Genomic DNA, 12,521 nt, shown 5'->3' on the forward strand with positions numbered 1-12,521 from the left:
ATTAGAAGGTCCAATTTTCTTTCAAAATTAAAAAAACAATCTGAATTTCTGCAGGTCAAATTTTTTCTCTGATATCGGTGTAAAAAATGTATCAAGGGGAGGGAAGGGGCGATAATTCATTATGACAAGGGTCAATTTCTGTTCTTTTTTTTTGGTTTTTATTATTGCATTATGACATTTTGTTTCCAATTTCAATTTTTTTTCCAGTGGTGGCATAAAAATCGTTCCAAGAGCTGTCTCAAAAGATTATTACGGGTGAAAATAAAAAAAAATCCAAAGATCCAGATATAGAAACTAATCGTTGTGTGTATCAACCAATGAAAAAAAAAAGGAAACCATTATTGGAGATAAAATTTAATAGATCATCAACTCCTATACACAAAAAAAAGAGGAGACGTACACAAAGAAGTTAAAATCAACTAATAAAGCAAGCACAAGAAAATTTGAGAATATGGACGCATTAAACAGGTGGTAATCTATAATGACTCCATCCGTGAAAGCATTTGGTAAATCTCTTCGACTCTTTTCCCTTGATTGTCAAGAATAGTAATCGCTGTTTTTCTGGCTGTTTAATCCTCAGGTTCTGTATATATACCTACAAATAAAAAATTAAGACAAATTGTACATGTCATTCAATCTTTTGGAAACTAAGGAATAAATTCTCTTAATTGTAACAATTTTTGGAAGCAATTCTGTACTTTTGACATTTAATTTTCATTTTTTACCAAAGATAGAGGAGGAGGGAATGTCTGAAGGAGAGATTGTCCTCCTTAAGAATTTTTGGAAGGAACACTCCGAGGCATTTTTCTACAAAAATATGAAAAACATTTTGGGCCTTGAAAATTTATGTTTTAACTTCCTCCCCTGATTCCCCAACAGTTTCTTAATCCCCTTTTAGGGATATTGACTGTCTGGAGCAATGTCTCTAAATGAATCGAACAGGTAGAAAAAGGAAACTAGTATGGTTAAGTGAATGAACTGCCAGATTTATTCAATCGGCTTAATTCATATCTTGATAACAATATTTGATGCTAACAACTCACTGCAGCTCCAAACGGCCTGGGGCAATCACAACTATGCACACTTCCAATTTATCAAAATCCTCCCAAGAGGCTCCAGTATCCCTAAAATCCTTCCTTGCGACTTCCTCCCACCCAATTCGGGGTCGACCTGCTTGTCTTTTGGCTCTAGATAGCTGGCCAAAAAGGACGATCTTTTGCAATCTGTAACCCTTCATCCACAGAGCGTGTCCTAGCCATCTCAACTTTTCTCTCATTATGTACCTTGAAAATGGGATAGAACCACGTTTTTTTTCGCACAGCTTACTGTCTGAAATACGGTCAGTCAGATGGACACACAAAAGAATCCATAAATAATTCCTTTGGGAAATTTCTAGCAAAGCCTACTCCGTCTTTAAGAGCGCCCACGTTTCAGAACCCTACTTAACCATTCTTATTACTGTAGCTTCCAATATTGTAATTGTGGTTCACAGACTTGTCTTCCTATTCCTCCAAACATTTTCAACTGTCTATTTCCAATTCTACTTCTAACACCTCCACTACAACCATCATCTTTACCAATAATAATATCTAGGTAAATAGAGCTATCTACTAGATCGATGATCTCTTTACCGGAAATCCTCCTCTCTACACTTATTCCCTGTCTAATAGGCTATGTCTTCTTAGCATTAGTTTTCAAGCCTACTTTTAAGCCATGAGTTCTCAAAACTCCAAAAAATTGTTCATTTTCCTAACATTTCTGCTCAAATAGGACACTCTAATCATCAGCTTAATCTAAATTTAGGAGCTGTACCTTCCCGTTTGATTCCATGCTCTTCCATAGCATTTGCCGTGCTCCTTAAGACAACATCCGCCAAAATGGTCATATGAATGGGGATAGAACATAACCCTGCTGAACTCCTGATACAATACAAAATCAGCTAATAACCTCATTTTCTACCTTAACCAGAGCAATGTTATGCTCCTAGATAGGACTAATCACTTTAACTTATTTATCTTTAACATACTAAGATAGGATCTTAGCTAAAGCTCTTCTATCGGCTGAATCAAACGCTTTCTTATAATGCTGTAAAACTAAGAACTAAAGGGGTCTGATGATTCAAGATCTTCTCAATTATTAATCTGAGAGTTAAAATTTGGTCGACGCGTCCTCTTCCCTTCCTAGAGCCACACTGTTCTTCCCTTGAAAGTTTATCTAAATCATTTTTAAGTTTAAAAACTATCATCATACTAAGTAATTTGCTTTCTACAAAAACCAAGCTAATGCCTCTATAATTGCCACACTCACTCTTAACGTCTTTCTTCTAAAAGGGCTTAATTAAAATGTTCCTAAAATTACTAGGTACTTCCCCTTTTTTCAAAAATCATATTCAGAATCTTCAGTAATTTATCACTACTTCACAACCGCGATATTTAAAATACTCATTTACCGCATTATCGGCACCTGGAGTGTTATTTTTTTATCCTTTTAGTACTGTCACTAATTCTTCTTCACAAAATGAATCTTCCTTCACTTCCACATTGTCAAAAACTTTTTCATTCTTTTCTATATCTTTTCCCATAACTCAATTACATTGTTCAGCACATTCTCAGAATGTTCCGCCAACGCTTTTTTAACTCTTTCCTTGTCACTAGCTGTTGATCTTTTCCTATCTTTAACTGGGATTAAATAAAAAAGAAACAAGTTTTTTGAAATGAAAGTAAGGAGCGACATTAAAACTTGAAACGAACAGAAATTACTCCGTATATGAATGGGGCTTTTCCTCCTCGACACCCCGCTCCTTACGCTAAAGTTTTTTATTGTTTTAAAAAGTAGAGTTGCGAGAAAGAATCAAACTTTAGCGCAAGGAGCGAGGTGTCGAGGAGGAAAAGCCCCTTTCATATACGGAGTAATTTCTGTTCGTTTAAGTTTTAATGTCGCTCCTTACTTTCATTTCAAAAAACTTGTTTTTTTTTATTTAATTTCTGAAAGTTTTTGAATTAATGCATGTCTGATTTTGGCTCTCCGTACATAAATTATTAAAATGAAATTTGTATATTAATTCTTTTTTTGGCTAAATGGCTTTCTCTTAGTTTTGATCAGACGATTTTGAGAAATAAGGGGTGGGGAAGGAGGCCTATTAACGAACGTTTTTATTGGTAAAAAATATACGTAACTTAAGAATTAACTTACGTAACAAACTTTTATATTCTTATATTTCTGATTATATATATGAGGGGGTTGGTCCCCTCGTTAATACCTCGCTCTTCACACTAAACCTTGTTTTGTCCCAATTCTTTAAGAATGACCCCTGAATCAGAAAGGCCGTAGAATAAATAGTTGAAATTACTTAAAAAATGTTTAGCATAAAGAGCGAAGTATTTATCTCCTCCTAAATACCTCGCTCTTTATGCTAAAGTATTTTTAGAACCCCTCATATGCATAATAATCTCTGTTCGTTTTAAGTTTTAATGCCTCTCATTACTTTCAATTGAAAAAACTTTTTCATGTTTATATTTTCATTGTTTTTTTTTTTTTTTAATAGTAATGCTAGAAAATCCTGCGCCCTTTTCATTGAATTTCTCTTCCCCCATGAAATATTCCTCCAAGGAAAGATCCTCCCATATAGCCCCCTCCCCTGAACCCCACACCCAAACCAAAAAAATCCTCCTGATAACGTCGGTACACTTCCCAGTAACCATTACTGTATGTAAACATTGGTCAAAGTTTGTAACTTGCAGCCCCTCCCCCAGAGACTGTGGGGGGTAGGTCATCCCCAAAGACATAGTTATTATGGTTTTAGACTATGCGGAACAAAATGGCTATCTCAAAATTTTGATCCGTTGACTTTGGGAAAAAAAATGAGCGTGGGAGGGGGCCTAGGTGCCCTCCAATTTTTTGGTTACTTAAAAAGGGCACTAGAACTTCTCATTTCCGTTAGAATAAGCCCTCTTGCAACACTCTAGGACCACTTGGTCGATACGATGACCCCTGGGAAAAAAAACAAAAAAAAAACAAACAAATAAACACGCACCCGTGATTTGTCTTCTGGCAAAAAATACGAAATTCCATATTTTTGTAGATTGGACCTTGAAATTTTTCTACAGGGTTCTCTGATACGCTGAATGCGAAGGTGTGATTTTCGTTAAGATCCTATGACTTTTAGGGGGGTGTTAACCCCTATTTTCCAAATAAGGCAAATTTTCTCAGGCTCGTAACTTTTGATGACAAAGACTAAATTTGATGAAACTTATATATTTAAAATCAGCATAAAAATCCGATTCTTTTGATATATCTTTTAGCATCCGTTTTTTAGAGTTTCGTTTACTATTGAGCCGGGTCGCTCCTTACTACAGTTCGTTACCACGAACTGTTTGAAAAGTCCTAATTGACCATTCCCTCTTAATTTTTAGCATACCATTGCAATTATTTTACTATTATTCCGTCTGGCTGCATCCTTCAGATCTTCAGAAATTGTGTCCATGGCCTCCCCTTAACACCTCCTTAATTCATATATTGATACTTTGTTTGCTTCCCTTATATTCCTCTTATTCTCATGGGATCTATCACTCAATAGATTTGTTCAAGCCTCAGCATTTTCATTAATATTCCTAGCCTATGCCTTCTCTACTAAACCTAAAGCATCTCCATTAATATTTCTAGCCTCCGTTTCTAAATTTCCTCCTTAAGACTCCTTCTGCTACTTCACAAGCTATTTCCTAAAATTATTCCATCCATCTTCTACATTGTCAAATTTTAAACTCTCAAGTTTAATATTCAACTGTTCCTGGAATGAGGCTCTCAAATTATCATGCTGGAGTCTACCAACGTCATAACTTCCTGAAAGGTATTTACCCTTCATAAATTTTTGTTTTAGATTAACCCATGACACTTGTACATAGTGATTTTTACTTTTAACATAAACACAACACTCCTATATACCATAGCATCTTGTATTGACCCCGTCGGTCTTTGGTTTACAATAACGTTAATCAATGAAGTTGTCCGTCTTACCATCATATGTTAACGAAAATGGGCTATTTTATGACCAAATACTGTATTGGTTATAGCTAGATTGTTGTGCCAACAGAATTGCAGCTGTCTATTACCGTTACTATTTCCTTTTCCTACACCGAATTTATCTAGGCGAGGATACCATCTGTCTACTCTATTTCTAACGACCTTTCATCGGAATCCCCTAATAAAAATACCGTATTTCCACCTGGAATCCTATTTCTTTGTTCCTATAGCTGTAAGTAAATTTCATCACTCGGTTCTATAGGTGCATATGCTTCTGCAATTGATTGCTTGAATTTTTTCTTTTTTTTTTTTGTCGCAACATGTGCAACTACCAATCTATTATCAATACCTTCCAAACCTAAGCAAGACCAAACAGTTTCCTTATTCATCACGAGCCCTACTCCCTGCCTACGAAACCCATCCTTTCTGCCTGAGTCACTACTATTTCCATCACTCGGATTTACAGGGGCTTATACTTCTGTGACTGATAACTTGCATTTTTTTTGTCGCAACATGAGCAACTACCAATCTATTATCAATACCTTCCAAACCTAAGCAAGACCAAACAGTTTCCTTATTCATCACGAGCCCTACTCCCTGCCTAAGAAACCCATCCTTTCTGCCTGAGTCACTACTATTTCCATCACTCGGATTTACAGGGGCTTATACTTCTGTGACTGATAACTTGCATTTTTTTTTGTCGCAACATGAGCAACTACCAATCTGTTATCAATGCCTTCCAAACCTAAGCAAGACTGAACAGTTTCCTTATTCATCATGAGTCCTACTCCTTGCCTATGTAAACCATCCTTTCTGCCTGAGTAAATAAATTCTATAATAGTTAATATCATATTTTCTTCTCTCCTTCTCTCTAATATTGATTAGATGATAATATTGAGAAGGGGGTGTACCTTCTCTCTAATATTGATCTCCAGGCCTCTGATGTAACATTTGAACTTAAAATGTTTTTATTTTGTATTTTGACCACCCGTCCCTCAGAAAAAATCGTCTGGTGCTCCTTCCCTATAGGTCAGACTTGTGAGAATTTGTGTAGTCAATATTCTACACTTATATAGTCAATTTATACTCTACTCTGGGGGTCTTGAAACACCATTAGCCAAACGCTCGTAAGGGTTTATTCCAACAGTATATGGATCTCAAGTTTGAATCTTTCTTAAACTGTTATTTTTCTGTTCTTAAATCGTTTTTTTCTTTTTATTTATTAGCTGCGTTTGGATCTTGAGGATCTTTTTGAAACTCTCAATGAACCGTACATCAAACCGATCGTTAAACCTATAGCCCACACAAAAAAAAATGTTAGAGAAGAATACAATAAATACAGTCTCACCTGCACAGATTTATAAGCTAATTTTACTTCAACTTCGGAGCAACGGGATCCAAGCCATAAGAAAACTTGTTCGCCATTATCTAATATCATAATATCATCATCAGCAAGATCATCCTGAAAAACAATAGCCTAGTTAGCCGCGATGAACAATAGAGGCTACATTTGAATGAATATAATTTGATTTAGCTTTTTCCATCCATTCGAGAACACCTTCCTTTTCATTTGGCCCAGCTGAATTTGCAAAAGCAAAACGTTTTGGTCTCCTATCATTAATAAAATGTGCAGAAGACACCCTCAGGTAGGGTATGCAAAAGCAGAGGATGGCAAGCCCCAAACCCCCTTGGCACCTCTTGGCTGATGGGTCTTGAAATTGAGATCAGTTTTGACTAGAGAACCTAGTACCGCATCCTTTACCCTTTTTTCTCTTTATCAATAAAATGTAACCCAACAATGGTTCATTTTTATTTCATTGTAGATCCTTTTCATCTATCTTTCATTACTTATCTTTTTCAATAATCCTTCATGCTACCAATTTCATCCTTAATTTTCCCTCCATCTTCCTTCTTCTCATTAGAAATCCCTCATCTAAAACTTGAGCCAAAAATCCGTCTAAAAAGGTCCGAAAAGGTAACGCTACTAATCCGCATTTTTCTATGTTTATATGAAAATAGCCCGCAAGAATCTGTATTAGCTAACTAAGATAGAGATTTTTTGATGGATGCGCATAAGCTTGGAGATGGTTTGAGGCGAACAATTGCATTTTTGCGTTCATGCCGATGCTGAAAAATCATTCGAAAGCCAATCTTTGATTTATAAACTTTTGCGGTAGAAACATATACACAGGTTACAATCCCAATCCCACAATTTTTTAAATGTCGATGTGCATTGCTTGGCCTAACAGTTCAAGAAGGAGGAAAAATCATAATATTACGGACCCGAAAGCATGAAGTGTCTTAAGGTTTGTATTCCCTGTGCAAGTTCTGGTAGGGTATTTTTCAGCAGTCTAACAGTTTAAATATTTCAGTGTAAGAAGACATATTTGCTATGATTCAGTTTTACATTACGCTGAGATTCATTATATTGACTTCATATATATTGACATCACATGCTAGAATATGTTAAAAAATCCAAAAAGGAAACTGAGAAACTGGAATTGCTCCGACAGTATAGAAGTAAAAGAAAATAATATAAACTAATGATAAAAATGAAGAAACTAGAGTTTCGATGGCGGGAACAAAATGAACTTGCGCATTTCTATAAGACAAATGATTTCCGGGAATTCTGGAAAAGAGTTTCATAAAAAAAAATGACTGCTCCCAAATGTATTCCGCAGGAAGACGAGTGGCCCCCCCTTCTTTGAGAAACTAGAAGCAGGTACAGCATCTGGCACACAACAGCCCCCACCCGATTTCGAAAAACTGGCAGAAGAAGTCGGAACCCCCTCTTGTGACCACACTGAATACCCCCTACTGGAAGAAGATTATCACCTTTGCCGCCAAATCCAGCGGGAAGAAGTAGAAGATGCCATAAAACAAACTAGAGGTGGGTCTGCGCCAGGATCAGATGGAATTCCAGCAAAGGCTTTAAATGTACTACAAGTAGTTTTATTACCTCTGCTTCTGGGGTTGTATAACTTGGTTATGAAAGAAAAAAAATGGCCTGATCCTTGGAAGATATCTGTAGTTATCCCCCTATTTAAGAAAGGTGATGCAAGTTTGTGCGAGAATTACCGACCAATCAGCTTAGGAAAATGTCCTGGAAAAATTTTGGACAAAATCTTAAACAAAAGGCTGGAATTATGGCTGGATGAGAGGCAAATTCTGAGAGAAGAGCAAGCCGGTTTTCGTAAAGGATACTCACCATCTGATCGAATGTTTGTTCTAAATGCATTGATTAGTAAGTATTGCAAGGGAAGCGGAAAGTTTTACGTGGCTTTTCTTGATTTAAGTAGAGCATTTGACAATGTTGACCGTATAATTCTGTTTAGAACGCTTTTAGGAACAAGAATTCCGTCACCCTTTTTAAGGGTTCTTCTCTCGATGTATTGGTTGACCAGAAATGTGGTAAAGATATCAGGAAGCGGTATATCTAGAGTTTTTTTTTTATGTAAAAGGTGTAAAACAGGGTAGTACCCTATCACCGAAACTTTTTGCTATTTTTATAAATGATCTTGCCGAATACCTTGAAAAAAGGTGGGCGCCAGTTGTACACCTTGGAAATAAAGTATTATCATTACTATTATTTGCCGATGATATTGCCTTGTTCGCCAGATCCAATTCGGAGCTACAAACTCTGTTAGATTTAACAGCTGAACATTTAGAGGAAAAGAAACTGGAAATTAACACAAAAAAGACAGAGGTGATGATTTTTTGCCGTAGACAATCAACAGGAAATAAAGATGAAGAAAGCTTTAATTTGAATGGTGAAGCTGTGAAGGTTGTGTCTCAGGCAATATGTTTAGGATTCCATCTAACATCGAACGGAAGATGGAGCAATCATATTTCGAAGATGGCAAATCGAGGAAAAGCAGCAATGGCAACGCTGTTCAGGAACAGTAATTTGACGGGAATAGGTGACTTAAAGATGCACAAAAACGTGTTCAACTCAAAAATAAGGCAATCCTCCACTATGGAGGGGAAGTATGGGGCCTAGAAGTGGCAAATTCATTAGAAACTCTATAGCTACAATATTATAAACGAATGCTAGGTCTGCACGCCACAACTCACACACTTTTCATCAAGGGAGATTTGGGACTTTTCTCCATGAGAAAACATAGACAGATCCAATTAATTAAGTTTTGGCTGAAAATACTGCAATGTCCCTCCTCAAGACTCATCAGAGCAGCGTATGATGAATTACTTACCCTGGGACAAAAATCGTCATGGCCCTTCCATGTCAAAAAACTACTGGACAGCACAGGTCTATCGTAGGCATGGAATGGAGGAGAGGGCCCAATCTCAGATCAAAAAGTCTTTCTGTCAGAGATCCAAACAAGGCTGGAAGACCAAGAAATTCAGAAATGGTGAAATGACCTTAGCCAGTCGGAAAGCTTAAGTTCTTACTATAAAGTGAAAGAAAATTATGGTGAAGAGTTATATTTTAAATTAGGGATTCCAAAAGAATCCCTGAGGTCTTGGATGCAGGTACGAGCAAACTTTCTCCCTCTTCACAGTATTTGGAAAAATAGGTGTCACCCGGAAATGCGGTATACTTGTCCAATTTGCGGTGATCTTGATGGGCTAGACCATTTTCTTTTCAGGTGTCAGGGGCTAAATGAGCTAAGAGGGAGCTTTCTTGGAGTGGATGGTCGTGAACCCCTTCTTGGAACTTTGAAGTCGACGTCGAAAATAAATATAGTAGGAGTGGCAAATTTTGTCCGGAAGGGTCTTGTTATTCGAAAGTCGACTGTTACATAATTTAGTTTTGTTGTTGTTATATATGTATGTATACGGCCTGAAAAATGGCTTTAAATACAGTCATTCATTCATTCATTCATATATGTTACATTTTTGAAATTCATTTCCATTTTTTAGATTGAAAAATACGTTAGGAACATGCAGAAATATGTAGATTTTTCTATTTTTGAAGGAACTTTATATCGTTATCTAAGAAAAATTCTTAGCAATATCACGATTCTGTTTCGATGAATGGGAAGATATGACACTAATAAATTCAAAGTTTTAAGTATTTTGTCGTTTGGGTACAATACTACAGGACATGTTTATCTCTTACTAGGTTCCCGCTACCGCTGCAACTATGAACGTTTTGATGAATCAGAAACGTTTCGAAGATCAGAATCTAATAAATTCAAGGTTTTAAGTATATTGTCCTTTGGATACAAAAAAAGCTGTAAGTCGCAAAATAGCGTCTTTCAAAGAGAACATAAACCTTATGCAGTAAACGTTCTTATGAACTTTTGTACAGTTGGCTAGCCTCGACGTAAGTGCGTCACAAGCTGCCAGCCTCAAGAATGCTTATATCTTTAATATCTACATTCAGTTTGCTGGGATTTTCTAGTTTGCTGGACCATTTGAAAAATAAAGATACGAGTGTTTACCTAATATAAACATATTCAAAGCGCGCGGATATTCATGGAATTGAACAATAGGAGTGCGCACCCTCTGCTAAAGCTGTTAACCGACGCTTATAAATAGGATTTTTGAGGCGCTTATGGGTGAATGCGCAAAAAAAAACATTTAATACTGAATGAAAGTTCCTCTCACCATATGCTCCTAGCATGGAGTTTTGTTGTTCAATGGCGATGTATAATTTACTGACAACCGTGTATCTGAAAAACGGCATTTACTATCATTTCCTAGTTAACAAAAACCCATTCACTCATTTTCTCTTTTAAATAGCGTTTTTCAGCCGAGACAGCATCGCTTGACATCTCAGGATTTTCTGTATCAATCTGGGCACAGTAACACATCTTCGGTTTGATTGGAATTATGGACATTGTGTTTTCAAATATTCGCCCTTCGTGTTTCTCTCTTTTTTTTCTTCTTCAAGTTTTCATCTTTTTATGTTATTTTCCAGTATGTTTTAGCTATTTATTATGATTTCCTTCTTTTTTTGCTGACAAATATTTGCAGCTATGAAGCCAAAATACTCTTTCTTGATCCCCTTTACGAAAATTTAGATGAATTATATACGAATATTCTCCATATTAGCCGGCATATAGAGTTAGTTCTTTTTTAAGAAATGGTAGAGGAAGCCTTGCAGGAGCTAAGAAAATTGTTTGGACTAATATTAACTCCTCTTGCTAAAAGAGTTTCAGTTGAGAGTTATGTAAGAAAGTTATGTAAATTAGCAATCTAAAAGAAGTAAACAAATATTAATTAACTAACTTAATAATTTATTAAAAATCAATTATAGTTAATTAAGAAATTATTAACTAAATTAAGCAATTACATAAACTAATTATGTAAAATAAATAAACTATGTAAACTCACTTTTACAGAATTATGTAAGAAAATTGAGTTGTGTAAGAAAACCCAAAAAGGAAAGAGACTTTCAGTTCAGTTCTACACTTTATAGGCATTGCCCTTTATACGCATATTCTCCATTATTCGAAGTTTTATCTATTACTTTTATGTTTCATTTGATCTGCGTAACCAGAAGTAGCGAATAAATCTTACCTGACAAAAATCAGAGCATTTTTCAGACACGGTGAAATATCCCTTTTCGTTTGAACAACGAAATAGCCTTGCATATTGCATAAAGTCGGCGTCTGTGTCATGTTGTTTTTTGCCACCCAAAGCGATCCAAAAAAAATTTTCGGGCTCTTCTCCTTCATTGAGTATTTGAAGGCTATAACTCTCCTATAATATTGAAACGATTCAAAATGTAACATATATTCAATGTATATATATAAAATGTAATGAATATTTTTTTATTAAGATTATTTCTTAGGTCCTTCTGATACTAAAACCTAGCAACTACTCTATTCTCTGTAAAAAAAAAAAAACTACGCGAGTCCTAATGAAAACAGCTACAAAAGATTCCATTTCACAACATTTAGCTCAGAATTAAGCTCGATCAAGCTGGCCTATATAAAAGCTCAAACTCAATGAAAAAAAGCACAACAAAATCATTTTTGAATAGCTTAGAATTGAGTTCGATTAGACCTTTAGGATGTTGAACTAGAGTAACTATAGCAAGAAAAAAAAGGGGGGGGGAATAGAGACAAATAAATGAAAATTTGACGACTGAATGCTTCCTTTAAAGCTCTCCGAAATCATCAGGTTAAAAAGAAAATTAACTATGAACCATTTCTTATGCCACTCTGCCTTTCCACTTGCAATTAGAATGAAAATATATAAGAAAAATTAAAAATTCTTTACCAAGACAGTGAAAATAAGTGAAAGAATAAATAACTTGTTAGCGAAGATTAATAACAGAAGTTCAAATATTTCGGTTTCGTGTCCGGAAGCCTTTATCAACGGCAAAAAAAAACTAAAAAAAAAAAAAAATCTTAAACACAACATGGGAAAAAACAAAGAAAAAATAAAAACGCTGTAGAAAAAACGAAAGGAAATTTACATTTACAAAACTAAAGAGATATTGTTATAAATGTAAGTTTTATTTCGGGCGGCGCAAGAATATTAAGTCCCAATCGGTGGCGCTGATCTCAATCCCTGACCCTTCGGCCAGG

General features: G+C 35.7%; 1 protein-coding gene across 2 annotated transcripts in view; it reads right to left on the reverse strand.

Annotated features, from left to right (window-relative positions):
• Positions 1-337: 337 nt before the first annotated feature.
• LOC136039981 (protein flightless-1-like) overlaps positions 338-12,521 on the reverse strand; it is a 109,223-nt gene continuing 97,039 nt past the window's right edge. For both annotated transcript variants that reach the window (XM_065724042.1, XM_065724041.1), the window contains 3 exons: positions 11,506-11,688; positions 6,368-6,481; positions 338-595 (listed from right to left, as the gene is read on the reverse strand). In XM_065724042.1, coding sequence (XP_065580114.1) covers positions 461-595; positions 6,368-6,481; positions 11,506-11,688 — 432 coding nt within the window. In that variant the 3' untranslated portion in view covers positions 338-460. The remainder of the gene's footprint in view (positions 596-6,367; positions 6,482-11,505; positions 11,689-12,521) is intronic.

This window comes from Artemia franciscana, chromosome 20, assembly GCF_032884065.1.
Source record: "Artemia franciscana chromosome 20, ASM3288406v1, whole genome shotgun sequence".
Classification (NCBI taxonomy): Eukaryota; Metazoa; Arthropoda; class Branchiopoda; order Anostraca; family Artemiidae; genus Artemia; species Artemia franciscana.